The 27817-nt window shown below is 45.9% G+C and overlaps 1 protein-coding gene across 5 annotated transcripts in view; it reads left to right on the top strand.

The window, feature by feature from the left end:
• The window catches only part of LOC119172976 (alpha-mannosidase 2C1), a 538513-nt gene that overhangs the window by 244279 nt on the left and 266417 nt on the right, over positions 1-27817 (top strand). For all 5 annotated transcript variants that reach the window (XR_012895065.1, XM_075893986.1, XM_075893985.1 and 2 more), the window contains one exon: positions 20372-20500. Coding sequence is in view for 4 of the 5 variants with exons in the window: in XM_075893986.1 (XP_075750101.1) it covers positions 20372-20500 (129 nt within the window). In the remaining variant the exon portion in view is untranslated. The remainder of the gene's footprint in view (positions 1-20371; positions 20501-27817) is intronic.

Genomic DNA, 27817 nt, shown 5'->3' with positions numbered 1-27817 from the left:
CGTACATCGTTTCCAAAAGTAAGAACTCCCAAGACTTACCAAAACAACAAAGATGTGATACGCAATTATTTCAAGGCGATCTACAAGTTTCTACACCAAGCATGTGTAATTCATGGACTTTCTCGTGAAGAAGCGACGCTGTTGTACCGCATAAAAACCGGCTCCGCATACACCCCGGCCTAGTCATTCAAGACTGGGAGATACGCTTCTTCCTTCTGTGCCTTCTGTGGTGACATCGGGGATATTGAACATTTCATTTGGCTTTGCCCACAGTTTGATGTGCAAAGAGCAGCGATGATCCGCACCTTGCGAAAAGGCTGTCATAGGCACCGGACAGTTGATGACATCATCTTTCCTGAAGGATCCGCGGAAACAAGGCGGAACGTGCAACGAATTTTGTTGGTCTTCCTGCAAGACACTGGGCTGTCTGACGCGTGGTGACATTTTCCAAATTCAGGAGATGCTCAGGCGGAACAATTGCCGGCCATGCAGGCAAGGCTAACCCCGCCTGCTGCAACACCACCACCACCACCATCTACACCAGTGGTTCTCAAATGGGGGTCCGCAGACCCCCTAGGGTCCACGAAGCCATCTTTATGATCCGGGAAGCCATTTCTGTGATTGACGAAACCCTCACCCGCATTTTTCTTTAGGCGTGACTGTGCCACGTATTGATGAACTGTTCCAAATGAAGTGATGTGGCACATTTGTTTGAAGTGATGTGGCACATTTGTTTGATGTTTTTGGTAGCAATCAACGGTAGGCTTGTGTGAATATTTGAAATAATAGTAGAGTATTGGAATTCGCTTCGATTCGAATTTAAATAATTGAAAATTTTGAAGTATTCACAATGAACGAATAGGCGCAATTAATCCGCATGTAACTGCTTGTAAAGATTGTTCTACTGCAATGTCAGAATGCTAAGCCGTGAAAGCATCAATTCAAAGGGTAATCCGCTTTGCTGCGAAGCCCCCCTGCAAATTTAAAGGGGCCCTGCAACACTTTCTGAGCATGGTCGGAAAACGCTCCCGATCAGTAGTCGAGGCTTCTAAGAACACGCTAGCCAAATAATATAGCGCAGCACGCATCCTGCGATTCACAGGAAATTCTCAAAGCCAGCTGAAAATTGCTCTCTTCTCTCGGCAAATGGCACCGCAAGCTCAAAAATCACTCGTCACAGCTATTGCACGAGCCATTGGCTGACTTGAACATGGCCCAACGGTTGTCACTGAAGCCACAGCGGGAGGCCCCGATGTATCCACGCACGATCACACTGAAAAGCCGTGTGTTCTAGTAAAAAAAAAAAAAAAGAGGGCTCAAGGTCACGACGTGCGTGTGATGTATTTTCTTTCACCGTGCCATTCCTCCCGGCTTAGCTTCCAGCCATTTTGTCGGGACGAGAAGAGAGAACAAATTGCAGTGTGCGGCTAATTTTCGGAACTCAGCCGCTCATACTGGACTGATTCTAAAATGTTTGTGGCGGTAAATTCGCGAGGCAAGAAGCTTCTTTACTGGCTCTATGGCTACTTGCAAAAGTGTTGCAGGACCCCGTTAAATGACCATGTTACCCTCAAATCAATTCATTATTTTATTAGGCTTAAAAGCTTGTTATGACAGCTTATATGCTCTAAGTACAATAAAATTTAAAATGTTACCTAAGTTTCAGATTATCACTTGCATCCTACCGATTTCATATCTCTCTGCTACTTAAAGCTGTTTCAACTTCCTGTGAACGAAAAAAAAAGACATTTGCATAGAGGCCTTACTTAAATTTAAGACTAGATTGTGCTGGTTAGTTACGTCATGATAAATATGCCCATCTTTCATTGTATGTGATATATACTATTCAAATTCGTTGCAAAATTATTTGACCAAAATCACTATTTGCTTGGAATTCGCTTTGAACCTAAAATTCACTATTCGTACAAGCCTAATCAAAGGCACCAGTTTCACCCTCTAGTTCTGTTAATTTACCTCCTAGCCCCCCCCCCCCCCTTCCTGTCCAGTACTTTGCAAGGGGTCCCCCATCACTTACACCAGTCCACGAGGGGTCTCGGACACATCCATTGTTGAGAACCACTAGTCTACACAAAGGTGATACGTATCATCATTTTTTGGAACTAGAACTATTGGGAAACATCATGGGCTGTTTGACCTCTCAACTACGCCTGTGTCGATGAGTTCACCCGAGGCGGTGTTAAGTGCTTTCCGCTTAGCCAAGTTGATCGATCGGCTATTGTATTTCCAAGGTGGTGCATCACCCGTGTCAATTCTGTGCTTGACTAGCATAGTGCCGCCGAGGCGGTCAGTAAACATCGCGTCGTACTCGTACTACAGCAGTGATGACAGCTCCGCTCATTCCTTCTCTGGCAGACTCTGTGCCTCTACCAAAAGCGGGTGCACTGACCTTCCTTGCAGTGCAGCACATTGTTCCAGCGGGGTGGTTACTCGCTTTCTCTGCATGCTTTTCTCTCCGCGTATACGCGCCTCTCTCCCTGTGATTAGCATGCACTTGTCAATGCAGGGGCCTTCACGAAAAGATTTTGCGCGTCTTCGTCGCACTCTCGGTAACCGCCCTTTGTAATGTCAATGACAATACCCGACTTGGCGAGGAAGTCTCTACCCAATATTAGAGACATTGACAGCCCAGGAAGATGCACGAAATGTTATCGCCTCTCTCGTCTATCCCAGCGGATCACTAGCCTAGCTGAGTCGCTCGATTGTGCTGTGCCCATAGCAAGGTTGAAAATGGTGTTGCTTTGTCTAAAGTGGATATTGTTCTTGCAGAGATGGTGCAACACATTGTCACCGAATAAATAACAGCTTGCCCCAGTATCAAAAGGTGCCATGAACTTCTTTCGAGCTATCGTTAACTCGATTAGCAGCACAGGCGAGTCTACCGCATCACTTGTGTGACAGACTGAAGGTGCAAGTTGCAAAACTCTCTTTTATGGACAAGTGAAACTCCACACCGATATTTGCACCATTATTGCAAAGGCTTCTTGTTGAAGCTCATGTGATTATATAGCAATATCTAGCTAGTCCACAAGCTGAGCAGCGACATCAATCAATTACAGAAATGACAAACAAGAACAGCTGTCAATGAAGTGTCTACAGAGCTGTGCTGCTAAGCATCGACATCAAACCCTGTGGTGACCTCGCTACTCATCGTAGCAGAGGATCACCGCAGATTCAGGCTTATTGAGCCACAGGGCCACTTCTCCATCAGCTATATAGCCCACCGCATCGCTCGCGCTCAACTAACAAAGTGTCTAGCACGGCAAAACAGACAGTGTTCTATTAACGGCAATACAGAAACACTTTATTGCCTTTGGCGGCACCCCGAACAACAGTACAGCATTTGCTCCCGGGACGCTGAGAGCAAAGGCTCCCGCACGCGAACGTTCACAATAAGGGGAAACCGCGAGCACGTTGCAGCTGGCAATGGTGCCATTGGAGAGCGCCTGTTGTTCACAGCTGCCTTTTCGGGCAGCTTCACATGAAATTGCTTGACTGCTTCCGGCCAGCGGTACAGGCGCGTACTCAAAGTTAGTCTGGCTGCTAGGTTGCATAGCAGCCAGTGGGCAAAATTCGGCAACGGCTGAAGCCTCGTTTCTGATCTGTGCCCCGGAAGCTCCACTGAGAGCTGTTTCGGAGCACTGTGACATGGAACTGCCATGCTTTTGAAAGGGAGCAATAGCAGTCCGATTCGCCCGTGTGCAGGTTGGGTTATGGCCCCGGATCCAAAACATGCTACCTCTCCAGTGGTAGCTGTTACATAGCACCTCGTGTCATCTCGTTTGGGGCTTGTGTCAAGTGAGGGTGCTGGATTGGATGGCTCAAGGGGGGCACTAGCTCTGTTTTCGAGCAGTGCGGTATCTACTGAAAGCGTCAGCGCACAAAACTCACGCGTAGCAGCCCTAATGCGGGTAATACTGTGAGCCTAATTCTCAAAGGAGGGCTGACCCGGCTAAGTCTTATCAAAGGCTTAATGAGCCTTTGGTACTGCGTTGGGCACCAGTGTGGTGAGCTCGCTACTCACCGTAGCGGATGATCACCGCCAGTTCAGGCTTAGCGAGTCACAGTGCCGGGTCTCCATCACCTACTCACCTGTAGCGCACCGCTCCGCGTGCGCTCAGCTAACAAAGCGTTTAGCGCGGCACATCAAAACAGACAGTGTTTGATTAACAGCAATACACAAACACTTTATTGCCTTTGGCGGCACCCTGAACAACAGTAGAATGCCCGCTCTCGGGACACAGAGAGCAAAGGCTCCCGCACGCGAACGTTCACAATAAGGAGAAACCGCCAGCACAATGCAGCTGGCAATGGTGAGCTTTGACACACTGGTCGGGAAAAGGTCCCTCGTGGCTATGCTGCACACTCTCAAGATGGCCACTGGGCCTGGCTGCAAGAGTTAGGATAAACCTTGTACATGTAGGCCTTCGGCAAGTACGGCTTGGCGTGGTGCGACCACTTCAAGCACAAGGCACCGCTGTTGGCTTTAGGGTACGGTACCGAAGCTAACACTCAGGTAAACACACCCGCCGAGAATGCTATAGTCACCCGGGCAGGCTACAGTCCGGCGATTCCGAAAGGGGAAGTGGACAAAGGAAAAACCATGTGCTTACCGGGCGCTGGCCAACGGAGGGAAGAACCTTTCCGGCGCGCACGTAACTGAGCCCATGAAGACATGGACGAAGGAAAAACTTCCTCCATGACTAGGCCTCGTTAATTTTTGCTGCCACCAAAAACACACGCCGCGCCCGCGCATGGTGCCATCTATCGCCACGCATCGTTACCAAAGCACAAGAAAGGAAAAAGACTGGCCGTACGGCGGAATTCTTGTGAAATGGTCGCGGGCACGTCTCATATCTCCAAAACCCTAATAAGTTCTTCAGAAGTAAACTGATTTACTTTGGAACGAAACTGTTTGAGATTCCAGCAAACATTTATTTAAAATAGAATTAACAAAATTGGGGTTCAGAAGTTTTCAAGCCATAGTTATTGGGCACACGCATTCACTACTATGTATACAGATTGTTGGAGGGGGTGTCTATAACTGCAGATTTTGGAACTGCCATTCCAAAAGTATTCAAGGGAGTACTGTCATTGTTTTTTTTGCAGAATGTCATCTTTGCCAAGAAAACTTCTCGCCACATCGGGCCAACTTCCTCATAGTAATTCTGGATGCTCTGCATGATTGCCCGAAGGCTGGACACCTTGGGTTTTCCCGTACGCTGGTGAGGATACAAGAAAAGTACTACTGAGCCCGGCTCACTTCTAACGTAACCCACTATGTAAAAAAAAAATCACAGCATATCCACGGAGTGAATGATGATGAGTGGGGGGAAGCCTCCATGCATGCGTCCGTGCATCCGATCGAGTTCGAGAATGCAGACGACGCACAGGTAACACCGACGAGACGGGATCCAAGGAAGCTGAGTGCAAGCATTCCCAGTACGCCCGCCGCTCTGCTTCGTCCATGCCCCACCAACGACCTGCCGTGTACGGCAACTATTCAGGAGACTGAGAGAGGCACTCCTTATCCACGTACCCAGGTGCAGCCCGCGCAGCAGCCCATCGGAGAGTAGCGGTACAGCGCAATCTAGAATATTTTCACTCAACTGCAGTTTGTATGTACTTCTATGAGACCTATGAGACAGCATTGTCTATTATACTGTTCGGGAGATACTGCCTTCTTATCTTTCTCGTCTCTTCTTCTCTCGGTTACGCGTGGCACATGACAAGGTTAGACTAAGAGGAGCTTCGCCCCTAAAAACTGCCGAGGCTGTCCACGATGCAAGACATCACCGACGAGGCCAGCAGGCTTTCTTCACCCTATTTAACCATATTGAAGACCGTTTCAAGAAATTGGGATGGGGCTATAGACTGGGGCTGTTTCCAACGTCGAATTTCGGAAATAAATAGATCGTTGTAGCCACTGACTACCTCACCCACTATGCCGAAACAAAGGCCCTACCCAACGGTAGTGCTAATATGGTTGCCAAGTTCTTTGTTGGCAATATTGTCCTTCGTTATGACACCCCGGAGGGAGGTTCTCATCACCGATAGAGGGCACAGCCTTTACTGCTGATTTCACTTGGGCGATCTTGAGACATAGCCAGACAAGCATATCCGCATCACAGCTTATCACCTACAGACAAATGGTCTCACCGAGCAGCTAAACAAGACAATTGCCGACATGCCAGCCATGTACGTTGACGTCGAACACAGAGCATGGGATGCAATTCTTCCGTACGTGACCTTCCCTTACAACACGGCCATGCAGGAGATGACGCAGATGTCGCCGTATAAGTTGGTCTAGGGAAGGAATCCGGCAACGACACTCGACACAATGCTCCCCAACGTCGCGGACGAAGAAAACCTTGACATCATCCTCAATCTTCGGCGCACTTATGAAGCTTGTTAGCCAGCCTGCCTGCGCATCACAAATCAGCAGACGACCGACCGCCGCCATTACAATCTTTAACGGCCCTTTATGAAATACCAGCCCGATAAACGTGTGTGGGTATAGATGCCGATACGCCCACGAGGACTCAATGAAAAACATCTGCGACGGTGTTTCAGATTTCATTTCATTTCATTTATTTTCTCTCAATGCACAAGGCGTTACAGAGAGGAGTGGTGAAAAAACAAGTAACAATCTGTACAAACAAATGGAGCATGTTTAAAAAGGGTATGCGTTTATGGTACTCTTGAAGTTGGCTGGGTCAGTGATGGATGCGATGGAAGCGGGAAGGTGATTCCGGTCCGTGCTTGTTTTGGGCACGAATGAATTAAAATGGATGTTTGTACGGCTGCTTGTAATTCCAACTTTGAAGTGGTGATCGCTGCGGGATGAAATGTAGGATGGCGGCAAAAAAAGCGAGTTACTCAGTGAGTGCATGGTATGGTACAACTTGTGGAAGAGGCACAAGCGCGAGATTTTGCGGCGAAATGATAGGCTAGGTAGATTTAAGGTTGACTTCATATGGGTTACGCTTGCTGTACGGGAATAGTTCGACAAAATGAAACGAGCGACGCGATTTTGAATTGCTTCGATGCTACTGATATGGATGTTTACGTGGGGATCCCATACAGATGATGAATATTCTAGCTTTGGTCGGACTAATGTTTTATAGAGCAGAAGTTTCAGTTGCATCGGGACAAGGGAGAAGTTACGGCGTAAATAACCAAGTGTGCGGTTAGCATTGTTTTTAATAAGGTCAATGTGAGACTGCCAGGAAAGGTTGTCAGAAATTGTAACGCCAAGGTACTTGTAAGAGCTAACTTTAGTAAGGGTAGAATTATTAAGTACGTAGTTAGTAGAAATATTACATGTTCGACGTGAGACTCTCATTACCTTGCATTTAGTAACATTAAGGTTCATTAGCCAAGTATCGCACCAAGATGAAACATTGTCTAAGTCACACTGAAGGGCAAGGTGGTCAGAAGGGGTTTTAACTTCGCGGTAAATAACACAATCATCGGCGAAACGTTTAATAGAAGAAGAGATGTTATGTGGCAAATCGTTAATGTAAATCAGGAAGAGTAGTGGGCCAAGAACGGATCCTTGGGGGACGCCAGAGGTTACGGGTGAGAAGGGGGAGTTGGATTCATTTGCAGTTACAAATTGGGAGCGGTCTATTAGAAAGCATTCAATCCATTTTAATATGTTAGCATCAAGATTAAGTTTGCTTAGTTTTAGCAGTAGCAGTTTATGGCATACAGTGTCAAAAGCTTTAGCAAAGTCGAGAAAAATACAGTCAACAAGGGAAGAAGCGTCAATAGCAAGAAAAAGGTCATTAGTAAAGCAGAAAAGTTGGGTCTCACACGAGTACTGTTTCCAGAATCCATGCTGGTGATCACTAAGGAACGAGTTGTTTTCTAAGAAAGTGATTATGTGAGAGTAGATGACGTGTTCCATGAGCTTACACGGTATACTTGTTAACGATATGGGCCTGTAATTGCGGGGGTTATGAACGTCACCTGATTTGTGAAGAGGAACCACCTTTCCCGCTTTCCAGTCGCCCGGGAGGCAATGACATTCCAAAGACTGTGTGAAAAACTTACATAAAATGACAGATGAGTAAACAGAGGTATTATGCAAAAACTTTGCACAGATACCGTCTTCACCTGGAGCACTGGCTAATTTCATGTTTTCTATCAATTTTTGTATGCCGACACAGTCAAATAAAAGGGGTTCCATGGGAACAAAGTTGTGGGTGGGGGTATCGGGAAAGAAAAGTGCTGTAGGTTTAACAAAGCACGATGAAAACACAGAGCTTAAAATGACACAACACTCTTCTTTTGGTACACGGCTGTTATCATCATGGTATAATTCTATAGCCTTTTTTTCATTTCCCCTAATCATCTGCCAAAATTTCTATGGGTTAGTTGCAAGCAGGGAGGGAAGCGTTTGTTGATAATAATTTTCTTTTGCGACGGATAATGCGCGAGTGTACTCGTCAGCTGCGTGATGATAAGCGGACCACCCTTCCGCATTGTTAGTTAGCTTTGCCCTTCGAAAAATTTGTTTCTTTTTATTGAGTAGTCGTTTTAGTGTTAGCGTGAACCAAGGGGACTTTGCGTTTTGCCTAATTCTGCGGAGTGGAATAAAACGATTGGTAAGTTCTGCTACCTTGTGCTTAAACAAATTCCAGTTTTGTTGCACGGACCTTTCCAGAAATTGCGAAAGGTAATTGTTTAGGAAAAGCTAAAGCTCATTATTAATTGAAACATAGTCGGCTCTTTTGTAGTCCCTAAAAACTTTTGAGCTATCATTTCTTTTAGTTGTTTTAGTCATGTTGAAATGAATAGCTAGATGGTCGCTTACGCCCGGAATAACTGATAGGGATTTAATTAGGTCGGGATGCGTGGTGAGCACCAAGTCTTGAACTGAGGAGGTGGACGAGGTAATGCGGGTTGGAGCGTTAACCAGCTGGGTAAGGTTAAAGTCTGAACACACATCAAGAAAGGCAGCACTGTCAGCAGTAGTTGATGAAATTATTGGGAAAGGGGGAGACCACGAAACATTATGGAAGTTAAAGTCACCTAGGAGAAACATAGGCGCAACCGGAAACTTTACTCGCAACTTATTTAGTACATCGTGTAATTCATTTGTGAAACCGGTAGTAAGGCTAGGAGGCCGGTATCAGCCACAAACAACGATATCTTTGTGGTTAATGCGAACACACGCGACAACATTTTCAAGCGGTGAAACAACAGGCGCACGCTGAACGAGCTACTCTCGTGGCTAATGGCAATCAATACGCCGCCCCCGCACCTCATACCCCGGTCACAGTGGTAGAATTTAAACTTTTTTGAACAGTTAAATATTTCGTTATTTTCAATTTCCGCGGACAGCCAAGTTTCAGTTACTACGACGACATCAGCTAGACATGTATCTATTAGCGCAGATAGGGCATCACGCTTGTTAGTAACACTTCGAGAATTACATAGCAAAAAAGAAAATTCGTGAGCTCGAAAATGCTTATCTAGCTATCGATGTGAAGGAGGAGCGCTGGCCCCTGCGCATTCTGCATTGTTTACTTCGGGAGCAACGTGGACGGGGTTATCATAAATAGGTCCTGCCTGAGTTACACGATCGGTGACCGGACAATAAAGGTAGGCTTTCTTGTTGATTAGTATCTTGTCTATCTTCAAGTAATATGGCTGCCCAGTGCTTTTCGCGAAATTTAAACGCTTTTTCTGGACGTGGCCCGTGGCCTTGCAGAAATCTTCGCTAACTGACACGGGGGTGCTGCGAAGCATCGATTTCTTAGTAAAGACACTTTCTCTTGTTTTGAACGAACTGAAGCGAACAATAACAGGTCGACATTTGTTCTGTACATATGTTCCAAGCCTGTGTGCACGGGAGATAGCTTCATTAGAACGTTCCAGTTTAAGGGACGCAGACAGGATTTCACGAATTTTTCGCTCCGACTCAGCCCAGGTTTCTGAAGCAGAATCCAATATCCCATAAAAAATTAGGTTCTCCCTACGAGAGCGATCTTCGAAGTCATCAAGCCGTGAACTGAGAGCGACACTTTCGTGTCGCACGGCAGCTGTTACAAGACCTTGTATCTGTGCATTGTCTGGAACGCTCTCGAGGGAAATAACCTTCTGTTCAAGTACAGTTAGTCGGGTGGTTAAATCTGTTACTTTGGAATCAAGTAGCAACTGGTTTTCTTTAACTTCGTTAATAGTCTTCTGCAAGTTGTCATGACGCTTATCCAAGTGTGCGGTTAGTTTGCTGATGGCGGCTAATACTTCGCTATTCGGACCAGGATTCTGTTCAATATCCCTGCAAAGAAGAAGTTTCTTTATAAAGACAAAACACTCTGCGACTATATCAAGCAACACATGTGGGCATGGAAGGAGCAGCAGACAATAGTTGCTAGATCGCTTAGTGCTATAATCTTGGGAGGGACTAACCTGTACAAAAAGCAAAAAGTGGTTGGATGAGACTATGGTGGCGGCCGCTCCGTTCCACTGCCCACTGAGGCGTGCGGTGCAAGGCTGGCTGTATTTGTAGTTTTCTGGGTGGCTTGTCGATGTCGATGCGGTTGGCTTGGTGGCAGCGTAAGGGGTTACCGGAACGGGTAACCCCTTATCATACATGGTAGTACGATGTCTCTGCCCACTCGACTACAAGGTTGTCCCTGATGGCATTATCAACTCTCAATGGTGCCGATCGCGACTTGAAGTCATTCATGTCGCATGCCTCAAGTTGTTTAATGCAGGTATTAACGAACTGAAAGAGTGTATCTTGTTTTTGTTGTTATTGCTGTATAGGGATTTATTGTTTTTACTTCCTTGCATTGTTATTTTACTCTCATTTTCTGTTAAAGTACCTGGCCAATGCCTTTTTCAGAGGAGGGTGATGCCACGTTCCTTCCACAAGTTTTTATTTATTTATTTATTTATTCATGTTACCCTACAGGCCCCAGAAGAGCATTGAGTAAGGGGGGTTACAGAAAAATCACAATAACATAAAGCATAAAAAGAAATTATATCGAAGAAAACAAAGAAAATTGCACAATGGAAGGGAGAAGAACAAACACTATAAGCAAATGCAGCAAAAAAACAAAATGAAAAAAAATAAAGCACCGTTATACAAAATCAAGAGAACATATAAATTTGCAGTAGCTCACGAAATTTGACCGGATCTCTCACAGAAACAATTTCATCCGGAAGGCTATTCCAAACTGCGATGGCGCGTGGTAATGCAGAATTATTGAATGATTGAGTGTTGCCGAAGATGCGTCTAAAACTGAGATGATTATGAAGTCGACTAGATGTACGCGAAGGAATGTCAAGCGATAGACGACTGGTCCACGAGTTGTAGTAGTACTTATGGAGGAGGCATAGACGGGAGACAGAGCGGCGGGAATCCAAGTTAGTAAGGGCAATGTCGCGTTTGATTTGGGTGATGCTGGAGTGGCGGTTATACATTGAAGTGATGAAGCGGGCTGCACGATTTTGGATGGATTCCACTTCATCTATTAGGTATTGTTGATGCGGAGACCAGATCGATGAAGCGTATTCCAGCTGAGGACGTACAAACGTTTGGTAGGCCTGCTGCCGAATGGTAGATGGGGAATGATGCAGATTCCGGCGCAAGAATCCCAGAGTTTTGTTTGCTTTCGCGCATATCTTATCGATGTGAGTACACCAGGCAAGATTAGTACAAAGATGGACACCAAGGTATTTGTATGTAGATGAACGGGGAATTACAGCTGAACAGATAGAGTAAGAAAAGTTAAAAACCGATTTCTTACGGGTGAAAGAAAGTACGCAGCACTTAGATGTGTTAAGCGTCATTTGCCAACGATCACACCACTGATTTATTAAGTCGAGGTCATTATCATTCCGTTACACTGTAGGTAATTCTCAGTGCAAACCGTGCATGCACTGTTCGAGAAGCTTGGGGTCTGTAGCAGATCATTTTGTTAGGATTACGCCCACTTCGAGAACACTACAGATCATTCTGGAATCTATGTGGCTGCTAGCGTTAACGCTACAATGTTCGAGGGCACATGTTTAAATGCCGATGCGCATCACCGCTTGTCAGTTTATCGCCGGCTGGCGCTCTGTACTCCGCTATCATTGCTCGTGTGTTGCTGTACTCTGACAGTAAGTTTTCTAGCTACAAGTTCGGCCGAATAAACAGTTTCATCTGAACATCGAGTCTGCTGCCTTTGTCCACTTCATGAATACCTGACAATATTTAACCGATCTAGCAATATTGAATATGAAAATGCGTATGTGAAGGAACAATGAAAGGAAACAACATGAAACATGTAAACAAGCCCTTGCATCCACGAGGAGGCACGACTTTTGGCACCCAAGTTGAAAATGAGTTTAACGAAACCCGAGTTCACGAATACCCTGTTTGGGCGAACACATTCAGGTTGCCCCCCGCAATTTCCCTGAGGCTTCTTGATTTAACAAAGTTGTCTTTTAATGAGATAATTTGCTGGTGTCTTCAATTTTATTATATTGAGTTTTAACTGTGTGTCTAAATGGGCTTTATTGACCATGGTGTTGATGCTATTTAAAACCAGTATCTCAAGTAATGTTCTTGGCCGTCCCATCTCGTTTCTTTAAATGTGAGGTGTATCATTGGCTGCGATTCGGCAAGGTCTTTTGTGTTGAAAGAGATTTCTCACAAGATATTTTTTATTAGAACTTTCCAAAAAGAGCTTGCAGGAAGAGGGGAAGACATGGCAATTTTTCCCCTTGCCCTTTTTTGTGCCTCATGCCTCTGATTAAGAAACATCGTGTAGGTGCATCAACGCTGGTGCGTTGAAATAGGTGTGAGTAGGTGTGACCATAAACGGGAGCCCACATAAGGCTGAAAGTATTGCTCATAGTGTGCCTTAGATTGGTAAAAAAGTTAGGTCACTCATACTCACCCAAGGAATACATTTTGTTCACGGGACTCACTCTGTCTCAAACTCACTGAAACTTTTATAAGCTGGACTCACGTGGACTCAAGCTCACCAGAAGGTATATCCGTTTGAACCTCGACTCACGGCTCGATCTGAGTAGGAGTGAGTTCGGTGAGTCGACTAATGAGTCAGCTGGCTGTGCTGTGTCCTCTTCTTGTGTAATGTGCCACTTTTTTCGTCATGAAACCGAGGTGATAATGAGATAAAGTCTCAGCTTAGCCGTAAAAGTGAAGCAATAAATGCGATAGCAAGAAATTGCAATGTCATGCAACGAATGGCAAGCAGATCGAAATGTGCCCCGCATTTCTCACGCACAAAGGATGCATCAAACGAAGTCATAGGTATAGATGAATGCGAATAAGTGTCGTAGTTGTTACTTCGCTGTTTGTGAAAAGTGCACCCATTTTGCAAATGGAGACTGTGTAGCGAGTGCAGTTACATTTGTGCGCCCAGTAAATACAACAGAATCGGTCCAGTGAAAACCCATGGCATACGGCTCCCCCACCGCAAGATAAGCGCACGCATGCGTGAGCGTTCATTCTGCCTCCCTCCCCACTGGGCAAAGTACATGTGGAAGATGAGAGCGCGCACTGCCGCTTCACAAGGATTTGGCAATGTGTGCTCATTGCACCATCTCGCTGGTAATGCTGAAAACGTGATAGTTCCCCTGAGAAGAGCATCACCAGCTGTAAGTGGTAGATATAAATAGCTTGCTGTTTCAATGCTGAAGGAGGTGCTTCTTCGTGTCTTAGTGGCTAATGCCTCGCACTCACAAGGAAGAAGTCAACCGTTCGATTCTGCATGCCGGAGTCTTTTTTTCTGGATTATTTTTCTTTGTTGCATTTTCATATATATAATACGTATGCATGTAGAGTGAATGACGGCAGAGGCAATATCCTTTCGAGAGTGTCCATATAATTGTCATTGCAATGAAAATAATTAGGATGGTCCCCTTCGTAGCTACGGGGGCATTCAGCCTGATCTTCCACATCCATTTTTTGTCCTGAAACGATGCTGCAAAACACAGGGCAGCTGCTATAACGTGCATCTTCTTTTGATGCTACGAAGTGTGCTTCAAAATGCCTTTGGCCGTTTTCATCACTGGCTGTAGTGCCCTGTACATGCTCTAATTGGTGCAGTGGGGCTTTTTTGAAAGAGCTCATAAATATTGGTTGTCTTTATATTGTTATGTGCCGCTCACCTAGAGGAGGAAGAAGTGAAGGAATAGGTGATGCCTGTTCTCGCTATCTTGGTTGTTTTTAGCCACACTATTGTGGTCTTTAAATAGTGTAAATACGCCCGTTTTTTGTCATCTCCCACGTAACATCATTAGTGGAGGTGCGGGGTAATCAAAAAGTCGCCATCACATACTGAAGGGTCTGTGTTAAAGGAGTCCTCTAACACCTGAAAACATCGGTGCTAACTGCATAACTCATAGTGCAGCTTGCTAGAACCATTTTGAGTCGAAATGATGGCAGAAGATTGCCGCCATACCATTGGATAAGTGTACGTTAAATGTAAATGCGGCATTGCATCAAAATATGTATTACTATTGGATTTCTTTTTTATTTAGCATGATTTTTTACTCAAAGCGAAAGGGAATAAAGCTATTCGACTTTTTCAGCTTGAAAACTGCAAAGCTGCTCAAAGAATGTGCCGAATGCCACGGTGCTGGAGGAAACGCACCGGGGACGCTCCAGGTGCTGTTGTTTGAAGAAACTAAAAGAAAAAAAATCTAAGAGCGCTGAGATATAGACGCAATGACAAAAAGAAACATCAGTAAAGCTACAAGACATTATAGAAGCATTCACGAGCTGGCTCATTTCGCACGCGTCCTTCCCTTTTCAAGTACCACATTATTTGTTACCATTGCAACGGGGTTCTGGACCTAATAGGCAATGTGTCATGCGAGCTTCCTGTACTGTATAGCTTTCAATTGATTTCATTGGGCAGCCTTCAGACGTCGGAGGGTGAGGTACTTTTGTTCAGATGAGCCCGCGAAAATTGAGTTGAGGTTAAGCATCCATTTCATTGTATTTGGATATCTCTGCGCTAAATAACTTTACGCTGCGTGCCCCTATTGTTGCCGTTCTTGTAGCACTCATCTCATAAGACTTCAGTGTATGCAGCCAGCTAGAAAAGCATGTATAACTATGAGGTTGTGAAAAGTGTTACAGGGCCCCTTTAAATGAGACGTAAGTTGCGGTACCAGGGCGCAAGCAAACCAACTGAACGACACATAAACGTGGTGGCGACGCCGTTGTAAGGTCAGGTATACCAGGAAGCTTTAACTGTAACAAATCAGACGAGGAGTCGATCTATGCAGAATGTGTGCTCAGAAAGTCATGGCCGAGGATTAGGTCATGAGGGCATTCGTCCAGAACAGCAAAAAAAGAACTGAGGTCATCGAAGCTCACATGCACAGAACACATTCCAAGGACAGTAGGTGTATAGCCATTGGCTATACGAACAGGTGATGAGGCAGGTGTTAGGACATTACAGAGACGAAGGGAAAGGTGAGCGCTCATGACTGATAATTGGGCACCTGTGTCAATGAGCGCTGAAACAGGCACGCCATCTATTTCTACGTCCAAAAGGTTTTGTCGAGTTGCCAGAGTTAACACAGGATATCTGGGTCGATAGGTCAATGCAGCATCACCTCCGGGAGCTGCACTGGTCAGTTTTTCAAGGAGGTACGGCGTGGGAAAGGCGAAGGGGAGCGATGGGGTATAGGTGACCGAAAACGTCGCTGGGTCTAGGGGGACGGCGAGCAGTCGCAACGTGGTATCGATGTCCAGGCGTTAGGGTTCGATGGGTCCTCAAGACTGTGCAAAGGGTAAGATCACGACTTTGCGAAGAAAGATAACACCTGGTGGTTCTGCGTCGACTACCGGCACCTCAACAAAATTACCAAGAAAGACGTCCACCCTTCACCGCAAATAGACGACGCCCTTTATTTCCTCCATGACACATACTTTTCTTCTATTGACCTTTGTTCAGGCTATTGGCAAAAAGCTGTTGATGAAAATTATCAAGAGAAGACCACCTTTATTACACCAGATGGTCAATACCAGTTTAAAGTCATGCCCTTTGGATTGCGCGATGCACCAGCAACATTTGAGCGCATGATAGACTCGCTACTGAGGAGTTTCAAGTGGTCCGTATGGCTCTGCTACCTGGACGATGTCGTCGTTTTCTCCCCGACATTCAACAGTCACCTGCAATGCTTTTCCGCTATTTTGCAAATATTTCGCACCGCGGGTCTTCAATTCAACTCTTCAATATGCCGCTTTAGCCGCTGAGAAATCAGCATGCTTAGCCATCTTTTTGACGATGTGAGTATCGACGTGATCCAGCGAAAGTACGCGCTGTCACCAACTTTACTATTCCACATTCTTCCAAGGACGTTCGCTCTTTCTTCGGCCTGTGCTCGTACTTTCACCGCTTTGTTAAAGATTTCGCAGTCATTGCGCAGCCCCTCACATGTCTTTTAAAAAAGGATGTCCCTTTTTCTTGAGAACCTGACCAAGAGTCGGCTTTTTCTCATCTTTTCGATTGACTCATGTTACCCTCTGTGTTGGCCCATTTCAATGACTCAGTGCCTATCAAAGTGCACACCGATGTCAGTGGTCATGGTATTGGCGCTGTCCTTGGTCAAAATCAATGTCTCCACAGCTGGGTGCAACTATTCTATAACCGAGAAAGAGTGCTTTGCTCTTGTTTGGGCTGTCGGGAAATTTTATCTCAATCTTTATGGCAGACCTTTCACCGTGGTAAGTGATCACCACACCTTATGCTGGCTGTGTTCACTTCGAGATTCGGCTGGCCATCTTGGTCATTGGGCACTACGACTTTAAGAGTACGCATTCACTGTTCTCTACAAGTCTGGCCACTTGCATCAAGACTCCGACTGCCTGTCCCGCTATCCTGTCAACCCACCAGACTTTTCAATTAAAGATACCGTTCCCTCTGAGCTTGCTGTAATGGACCTGCGCAACATTTCCGCTGAGCAACAACATGACCCGGCTCTTCCTAACATTATGGGCCACCTCAACTCTACAGCTCCCAATTCATTTCTTCGTCTCTTTGTGCTATGGGACGGCACTTTACTGCGTCCCAGTGTGATACCCAATGGTCCTGAGCTCTTACTTGTGACTCCGGCACATCTTTGTTCGACTGTTCTGGCCCAGCTTCATGATGCACCAATGGCGGGGCACCTCAGCGTTTCCCGCACCTATGATCGTGCACACCATCAGTCCTACTGGCCAAGATTGGGTAAGTCAGTATGTCGTTGCGTGACCTCGTGCGATATTTATCAGTGTCAAAAGAAGTCAACACTCCCACCTGCCGACTGTATTCAATCACTCGACGTCCCATATGAACCGTTTCATCGTGCCGGCTTCGACTCGCTTGGTTCGTTCCCCACATCTGTCTCGGGAAATCGATGGATCGCCGTGGCCATTGACTATGCCCATGGTTAGCAATTACTCGTGCACTTCGCACTAGTTGCCCGACCGGCGTAGCAAACTTCTTGCTCTACAATATCATCCTTCAGCACGGAGCACCGCGGCAGCTTCTGACAGACCGTGGAAGGCAGTTTTATCTCGGGTCATCAATGATAATTTAATGTCTTGCTCGACCAGATATGAGCTAACCACGGCCTATCATCCGCAGACAAATGGCTTAACAGAGCGGATGAACTGAATCATTACTTACATGCTGGCATTGTACTTGTCTGCCGACCACTAAGATTGTGGTGCAGCGTTGCCTCTTTTCACAATTGCCTACAATACGCATACCTGCCAAGTCTTCCGGATTGACTGGGAGACTCCCAGATTTGAACTGTTTCTGCCGTTTGTACGGTTGTCGTGAAAATCTCCCGGAAATCGAAATTTTTGTGTGTGATCCAGCTGCCTTGACAAAAAATCAACTCAATCCGCTCGAGGCTTTTCGAACCTACCCCATTTTAATATGAATGAGTTTAAGAGGCATTCATCTAAACGTACAATAGAATCTCCGTGATGGGAAACCGCAGCAGATACGAATTCACGAAATTTCTCAGTGGAGTTTTATTATGTCTATTGGGCCTACATTCGAATGTTCCCAACACATTTCTTAATCGCGGTGGTTGATACGAACTTTAGTACGGAAATCGTTGAACGAAAGCTGAGAGCAGCGTACTCGAAGCTTCAGAAGTACGCGTGTGACTGGCGCTTGCAGTCTTTTCTACAATGTGCATGATTGTTGTTGCCACAACCGCTGTGGACGAAACCGTGGTTGCTTTTAACACAACCATGTATGGCGATGACATAACTGACAGTTCCAAAAGTGTGCGTGCGTCCAACACTCAACCAGTCAGAGCAATGCTACTTTCCACAAACCCTGCGGACAAAACCGCGGCAGATACGATCGTAGACAACATAAAACAACTTTGTTTTAAAGGCGTGTGTGCAGTCAAAGCTCATGAGGATTGAAAAAGGAACTGCCATTTGCCGCAACAGCCGGGCACAACATCACGGTTCCAGCGGCGCGATAGTGATCTACGATCTCTGAGGGCACGCAGCCCTAGACCAAAGGCAGTAAATACGTAAAAAAGAAGTCACAGTTTTGCCGCAAGGGGGAAGCAATGAATGCAACAACTTGGAATGTCACATTGAGAACGGCAAGCAGATCGAAACGCGCAGCGCGCTGCTCACGCACAAATGACGCACGAAAACAATACACACAAGATGAAAGCGAACTAACAATGTTTACCGCTCGACAGGTAACATGCTGTTTAAAAAAAAAAAAAAGCAATTCTCGATACATAATCACAGGTACGAATGAGTACAAACTAACAAGTGTCGCTATACCTCGCTGTGTATTAAAAGCACGCTCTTTTCACAAACAGGGCCTCTACATATACCGAAGATACCTTTGTGGGCCCGGCAACTAATGCAATCGTTCCAGTGAAAGCCGAAGGCACACGATTCTCCCCACCAAAAGATAAGCGTGCGTGCACAAGCATCAACACCTCCCCCCCCCCCATCCGCGGAGCAAAGTACGCGTCAGAGATTAGTGCGCCTCGGCGCATTGCGATGAGCTGGGCACCGAGCGCGGGTGGCTTTTTTTCCCTTCCTAGAATGTTCATATACGTAGATAAGTATACATATACGGTGAATGATGGCGGTGGCGGCAACAGCAAAAGACCAGCCTAGACTGTCAATAACAAAGGCGCCAGACACATTTTGGCGTTCGTGTCAAAAGGATCTAGTAAGGAGTAAAGCCTTGACCCGTGTTTTTGCGGCAGCCAGCTGCGCCGTCCCGTTTGTTCACGCGTGTCCCAGTAAGACATACACGAGCTGTTTTGAAGGAAATATTTTTGAAGGAAATATTCTGTTAGTTGTGTTGATCCTTTGAGACTCTCACCTCAGTGAGAAACCCTATCTTTATTTGTTCGCCCACTCTAAGCGACCGCAACGCTGATATTTGCGCTTGTGATTGAGACCCCCCACCCCTTCTTGTTTTTGCAATGTTTTTTTTGTTTGTTTGTCCTCATTTGGTACCAAAAAAATAGAGACAAATAACTCAGCCCCCCCCCCCCCCCCCCACTGAGGAAATCTCCCGGAATCAGAATCCTTGAGCTTGGCAGGTATGCAATATATTGGGGCACGAGAGGGCTGGCTATTTGACATTCTTTGTTTTATTTGGCCGAAATCTAATGTTGCCTATGGACACGATGACGCCTCCTTCAACGTACCCATCCACTGGATACACTGAAGAAGCTATAGCTCGCGCCGACCATGCACGTGAACTTGCCCGGGTTCGGCTAACTGACTTGCAAGCGGGCCAAAAATCTCGATACAACAGCCCTCACCGAAACGCCCACTTTCCTCCAGGATCTCTTTTTCTCCTGTGGTCTTCAGCACGCCGTATTAGGCTTTCTGAGAAGCTACTATTCCCATACAATGGACCATACTGTGTGAGCCGCCAAGTGACCCACATCATGTATGAAATCGAGCAATTGTCTTTCGCCTCATTCACGCAACCCCACATTGACATCGTTCACGTTCCCCATCTGAAGCCTTGTGACACACTGGACTCCCCCAATGCACGTGCATATTGACCACTTTCACTACCATCGTTTTCTAGCTGCACTGAGTCGGTGTCATCACCGCTGGAGGGTAATGTTTTGTGCCGCTCACCTAAAGGACGAAGAAGTGAAGGACTAGGTGGTGCCTGCTCTCGCCATTTTGGTTGTTTTTGGCTGTACTACTGTGGACTATAAATATTGTAAATAAGCCCGTTTTCTGTCATTCCCTCACGTAACAATATGACCTTACTAAATATAGAATACTTTTCATAGCCATTATCTCTTGGAGCGAAATTTTATTATTTTTGTTAACGTGTGTTTCTCTCTCTTTTCAACACAGCGGAGAGAGTTTTGTTCGGCAATTCCTCTACGGACAGCTTTTCTTCGAGAAAGAGTTCGGCACTCGGTGCAAGGAGTTCTGGCTTCCGGACACATTTGGATACTCTGCTCAGCTTCCCCAAATAATGAGGTAATGTGTCCTGGCTTTTTGTCATTTCTGACACTTTCCTTTCCCTGATACATTTACTTCAAGGACCATGAGCTATTGCAGATGGCAGAGGCACATTAGATACAGAACACATTCAGGTAAACGTTCAGCATGGCACAGACAAATTATAGTTAAAGCAGAGGGTCGTTCGTTCTTCATTTGTGCCCCGCAATACCTGAATATGTTGGCTTACCAACTTGTCTGCCTTGCTGCGTTAATGGAAAAAGCAGATAAAGATATGTACGCAAGATTGCTCTTGAAACGCATTTTAAAGCAATATTGTACTCTGAAGGATATATATACGTAATGTTTGATGCTGTGGCAACACAGGGTGCATCTGCCATTCTTTCTTGAACGTTCTCGTAAAAGAATCGCCGGTTAGCGCTTCTTCAGAGAGAGGCTGAATCACTGTTATGGGCGAGTGAGAAAACATGTTCGCTGCTTTCGTCATCGCGTGCCGCATGAACTGAAGCACGTAAAAGCCCTGAAACATCATTAAGTAGCCACGTGCATTGCTAAAAACGAACCTCCTTTCTTTCCTCTCCGAGGCTGGAGGCGCGTTCGTATTGGTCAATGTCGTCACACTAGACCGCATTCAGCATTCGTTTGCTTGTACGGTCGCCCTCGACTACCATCTCTTTCTCCAAGTGGGCACTCGATGGTGTACAGCATATCTGTTTTGTGGATACATGCTTGTCCTTCCTTGCGCGTTGTGCTGTGAAATGCTCTTCAACCAATATTGATGGTGCTCTTGGTTGGCGTGTGCGGTTGTTACGCTTTTTGATGCCACAACAAGCCTAGTGATGGCTGAGAGCTCTTTAAGAGGATGAGCTTTTTAAGAGGATACAGTTTATTGAGCGCAACTAGTTGTGACAAAAGGCGTGGTCACATAGAATCTGAACGCGGAACTTCAGGCCAATATCTTCCATTCCACTTAATGAAGTGAGGCGCAATTTTCTCACTATGAATGAGAGACTTTCACCACTTCGATGACTTCTCTATTGTCGTGGACGGGTCGCAGGTTATTGTGCTGCACGTCACCATCTCTGCCTTTAATTTCATTGATGTTTTGGGAAGGTTTGTTGATAACTATAGTACATGCTAAGGTTTTCTGCTTGACATTATGCACCGACTGGTTTGCTTTTTTGGTGTTGGTTTGTGCACTTAGCATACATGCAGAAGCAGGATCGGAAAACCATATTGCGAGACTTCTGTTTGTAATAAACAAGACTGCAGTGTGAAAACTCACTTTAAGATCTGTACTCTCCATTGCTTTTTCTTGTGTACTCGTATAATTTTCTGAGCTAATTGCTTCCTCTGGCTTTTTTGCATTGACTGATCAGGGGTGCCTTGCGATGCAAGGGTAGCTATGCGAACGTGCGTAGCTGCATGTGCTTATCGTTTAGGAACTTCACGTGTACGTGCCACTTTGCACGAAGGCTTGCGTTCTCTTTTGCCTGAAGGTTTAATCTGTGAATGGAGCGCTCATGAAAAAAGCACGCAAGTTCATTCATTGTCTAGCTCATTCTTTCAGCGATATAGTTTTTATCTCAGATAATGTCCACAAGGCACATTTGCGAAATATGGTTGGTGCATCTAACCACCTAATGAAAGAACCACAACTGTTTGAACCTATCAACGATAATTAATCTAGGTACGCCTTCTGGTGTACTATTAAGGCGAAAGCCTTAGGTGCCTTACTTAACGGTAAAACTGACATTGGCGAACCGCATCGACGGCATAAACGCGAGCTGATGCTTCCACTGACGGTAAGTGTGAGCGCTTTCTGCATATATTTTATACCCTGTGCGACATTACACAAAGCTCTCATAGGCTGTGTTCCAATTCTGAAACAGCATCGTGGACAGTCTACGCAGACAGCTTAGAAGACAACATTGAGTCCATGTTGTCTGAAACATGGAACACGTCCGGATGGCTTCTACGTGACGAGGTGCCACTTCTCGTCGAGAAGAGAAAGCTAAGATGAACAAGCGTAACTGTTAATTTTTTTTCCTTATTTTTGTTGAAGTCTAAAAAAGCTTAACATTACTCACATTGAGCGTCTGTAGAAGTGTATTCTTGTGTGCAAACGACAGCACTGGCGATATCCGAGCATTTCGAACAGTTCGCTGAGCTGCCATCTTGTTTGGACAGCAAAGTAGCCTGCGTTGTATTCGTCTATGATGGGGTCTTCTAGATGCTGTTTTCGTGAGGATTAGAATTGAACTTAAAATGGCCGCCGTCCACTTAGCTGTTTATTTGTTTATTGGAACACACCCGTGAGCCACTGGTGTTGATAATTTGAGCATTAGATAGATGGCTAGTGCAAATTCTCTCAGCATGCTGCGTGGCAAGACAAGCTCTTCATGAAAAGGCTCTGCTACGCATGACATTGGTAGGTGGCGCCATGTTCGATAAGAGTGTGAAGGAGAGGAGACTGAGGAGAAATGAGAGCGGAAGAGGAAACCATGTCCTCTTAGTGAAGTTTAGGGGTTTAACGATGAACCTCACTGTGCGAACCTCTGCAAACCTTACACTGAACCCCACTGCCGATTTGAGGTAGGCGTTCAAAAAACTTGTTTTTGCAAAAGAAGTGTGACTGTTCGAGCATCAATTTCTAAGGCACTGCAATGCATTTTCATAGCATTCCCACTATGATGTTACACACGTGTCATAAAAACACTTCAGATATCAACACCACGTTGTTTCTGCACGACCTGTACAATGCTGTGCTACTGTACTCGACAAATTTTTTTTAGCCACAAGTATCGCTGCACCCGCCGCCCTAATGTGTGTCGTTGCTTTTTCAAAATAAACAAGGCATAGGAGTGTGCATAAATGGCACGCTGCAGAAAAAAAAAAATCACAGCACATCCAGGGAGTGAATGAGGATGAGTAGGGCAAAGTGCTGGAGTGTTTTAGCACTAAACCGTGAACCATCCGTGAATATCGCATCGCCCACTACATCATCAAAGACTTGACAAGCAGTGTATGTACTTATACAAGAAATTTAATTATTCATAAGTTGTAGCTATGCATCGCTTCTGTTCCCCCTTCATTATAACGGTTTTATGGTCGGTGAAGCGGCGGATTGATGATAAGGCGTAGCGGGATGTTTGCAAGTACGAAGTAGTAGGCAGTTTGCAAAGAAGGAACTATAGGCAGTCATGTACAAACAAGGGATGCACACAGTGGGAAAATCCATGGTTTTTAATGTGCACCTGGATACAAGTACGCGACCATCTTGCATTTTATATTGGCTACTTGTCAACAGTATTTGCTTTATGGTCGGTGAAGTGGTGGATCGGTGATGAGGCGTAGTGGGATGTTTGCAAGAACGAAATAGTGGGCAGTTGGCAAAGGTGGAACTATAGGTAATCACGTGCATACATACAAAGTATGGACAGATCCATGTCTTTATGAGGTTCGCCTCTAAAAAAAAAGATCACTGCCGTATCCACTTTGTGGATACGGCAGTGATCTTTTATTTACAAATATTAGAGCAGCTTGCTGGGAACATCGAACCCCACTGCCGATCTGAGGTAGGCGTACAAAAAAATGGTTTGTTGCAAAAGAAGTGTGACTGTTCGATCATCAATTTCTAAGGCAGTGCAATGCATTTTCATAGCATTCCCACTACGATGTTACACACATGTCATAATTGTTTCATGACACTTGCTGGGAGTTGCACAGGTCGTTTCTTGGCAAGACCATTTCTGTAGGAAGGCTTGACAACAACCCGATGCATGATGTGTACATCGAAGGCAGCATTGTTGGGCACGTTCTGCAGCCGGCTCTGCACAGTGTTGGCTTTGTCGATCTGCCTGTTAACCACGTGCCCCATTATGACATACTTGCCGCTGCTGTGAGTCAAATGCCTAACACTCATAAATGACACATGTGGAGCTATCAGGTGTTCATTTGGGGGTTGAGAGCAGGGAGGTGAGGTGTCTTGGAAGGATATCAGTGCCCGTGCGTAACACTCATCAGAGGAACTTATCACGTGCTGCCGAGCCTACAAATCGACAAGAACGAGTTGGAAGTAGTTACAGTGTACTAACAGGGGGAATAAAATGAACGAGCCGGTCGCGCCGCATCTCGACTGATTCTCCAATGGCTGACAGTAGTGGCGGCGTTGTAGTCACTTATGTACTGAAGATGTCAAGAGCATCTGTACTTGGAGCCCACGTGTCGTAGCTTGCAAAAGCATGTAATTCCACATTTTTAGCGTGTATAATGCATGGCTGAGCCTTTATCAGTCTATGCACACGTGCTACGCACCATGGTGTATGAGTGAATATGCAAGCGTGCCAGAATTGCATGGCGACGTTTCCTGTTTCTGAAGCCTGCTTATCGACAGAAGAAAAATTAATGCGCAATCGGAATTTGCACAGATCCGCCTAGCTGCTCACTCAATGTTGTGCGATTGGAAAGCAGCGCTCTGAGTCACGCTACATCATAAGGGGGGCTAATGGTGAACTGCAAAAAGTGGGGAAGTATTAAAACCGCGATGAAAGCATACGCTCGTTCTGTTGGCATTCTCTACGATAACCAGAGAACTGATCCTGATATGAGTCCACATGCACTCCATTGTTTCATGACAAATCCGAGTATGAGTAACCAGAGCTATTCAATCATATGATTTGTGAAACTCCCCATAGGCTCCATGTATCGAAATCCGGAGACGTCATTGGCCCCCCCTGTCGGGAGTGAGCAGATTGTTGTGCCACCTGTTGATCTGCCCTCCCACTATTAAACACATTATTTGTGTTTTATGTTGCCGTACCCAGGTGGTGCAAACGTCAGCTGATTTCCGAAAAATTGGGCAAACTATGTGTCCCGATTTTGAAACACAGTTTCGCAACTCGTATAATTGAGCAAGTAACATCTTCACAACATCTATATCGATGACAACTCAGTCTTAACGTGCCAGTTTTCCGTGGGGTCACTGGTTTTTCAAAAGCTTTTCTCGATCGTTTCAACCATGTGCTTTCGTACTTACTGCGCATCGGTTGTGCAAGCTCCGAGTGCTTATACTAGCATGATGCCAAGCCAGGGAGTCAAGCCAAAAGAATGCATTTACCTTAGAGTTGCGAATGCTATGCGAAAGGTGTTTTCTTAGTGATATCAAAAAGGGCAGTTTTTTAAATAACCCCTCTACTGTTATTCTGCATACAACCAATTCTCATTTTTTATTGACAGCTCACATTGTGCAGCTTTAGAAATTTTCTATTAGCGTAATGGCATTGCACTACCGCCGGTGGAATAAGATCACACGCCAGGATGTTTACCCGCTACCTCACATTGACGATGCCCTTGACTACTTATGAGGCACCGTGTTCTTCTCGTCACTATACTTGCGCTCTGGTTTTAGCAGATTTCGATGGTTGAAACTGATCGCCCCAAGACGGCTTTCGTTACCCCCTATGGCTTATACGAATTTAACATCATGCCATGCAGGCTCTTCAATGCACCTGCCACTTTTGAGCACATGATCGACAACTCCTTCGTGGCTTGAAATGGCTGACATGCTTGTGTTATTTTGAAGCGGCTTTTCAATGCATCTTCAGTGCCTTGAAATAGTGCTATCTTGCCTCAGTTCTGCCGGTCTACAGCTCAACTTAAAGAAGTGCTGTTTCGACGCTCAAAAACTTCTAATGTTGGGACATGTTATATATAGAGCTGGTATCCTGGATGTGACGAAACTCCATGCCCTTGCCGAATTCCCTAAGCCAAACACCATGCCAGTCTTCAATGCTGGTCTCCAACCGAACTCATCAAAGTGTCACTTTGGACGCCAGCAACTAATCACCTTGCGCCATCTTGTCGACTCCTCTGGTGTGCACCCTGATCCTGATAAAGGGCGAGCCGTGTGGGACTTTCCTTTTCAGACCTGCACTAAGGAAGTCCGCAACTTCCTCAGTCTGTGCTCGCACTTTCAACGTTTTGTGAACAAGTTTGCGGAAGTTGTCCGCCCTCTCACAGACTTACTGAGGAAAGATGCCCCATTCACATGGAGCGCTGCACAGACTAAGCGTTTTCTGCACTTATCACATTGCTAACAAAACAACACCACCTGTTGTGGTCCATTTCGACATTGTCATCTCTACAGAAGTCCACATCAACGCCAGTGGCCACAGAATTGGTGCTGTTTTAATCCAGCATCAAAGTGGATGCGCCCCCGTTATAGTTTATGCCAGCCGTCTCCTCTTTGCAGGGGAAAATAACTACTCAACCACTGATAGGGAATGCCTTGCTCTCGTTTCAGCAGTAGGAAAATTTTGGCTCTATTTACATGATTGAAATTTCATCGTCGCAACCGATCACAACCCCGCAGGGGCGCCTGCGCAAGTAGGCGTTTGGTGTGTAGCGACACCACGGACCCGAGCTAACGGGGGAGTTTCGACTCCCTCCCACGCCTAGCCCTGCGTGGCTTTGCCATGTCCGGGGAAAAGGGGATCCTGGGGGTTGAGCCAATGCTGGGTGATTGGACCTTTAAGGCCCCCCGGCTTCACGTAGACGGCACCCATGGGCCGACCCACCCAGGGGAAATCGGCAGTCGCCTTTTCCTATCTCTCTCTGCCTACATCTTCGCCTTTATCTCTCACTATCTATCTGTCCTGTCTTCTACTCTCTTCTGTTTACTTCCAATTTTCCTGGCAGCAAGGGTTAACCCTGTGCAAATAGCCTACCTTGGTCTAGGCGCATTGGGTTATGGCAGTGTTGTACGGCTGACGTATGCAAGCTTTCAGCACCTGCAAACTTGCAGCGTCCCCTTGTTGGGCTCCGTGGTGGGTGGCCGCCAACGCTGCTGAACAAAAATAAGACCGGCATGCATGGAGCATTTCCTCTACTGTCTGATCGTACCGGCCTAAAGCGGGTACGCACCGACGACATCAATTTCTTCAACCAGCCAATAGAAACTTTTCCCCACTTCCACGTCATTCACTGTGAAAAAACCGGAAAGCAAGCCAGGACCGTATCTCCTTTCGTAGTTGCCAGGTGTCTTACTGAAACTCTCGGGGCTGGATACAAAGTAACCAAAATGGCTAGCGGAGACCTTCTTCTCGAAATTAGGGACAAAGCACAATTTGTAAAGCTAGACAGCCTCTCAACGTTTGGTGACGTACCAATAACCGTAACTCCACACAGATCTATGAACAGCACTCGCTGAGTGGTATCTGACGCAGACTTACTTGACCTGACCGAAACTGAACTTTTGGAAGGGTGGAAGCGCCAAAATGTCAATAATGTACAGAGAATTAACATCGGAAGAAATAATAAGGAAATACCGACGAA

The sequence above is a fragment of the Rhipicephalus microplus genome, chromosome 4, assembly GCF_043290135.1.
Source record: "Rhipicephalus microplus isolate Deutch F79 chromosome 4, USDA_Rmic, whole genome shotgun sequence".
NCBI lineage: Eukaryota > Metazoa > Arthropoda > Arachnida > Ixodida > Ixodidae > Rhipicephalus > Rhipicephalus microplus.
The sequence above is the reverse complement of the archived record's forward strand: the minus strand, read 5'-3'. Positions and strand labels throughout refer to the sequence as shown.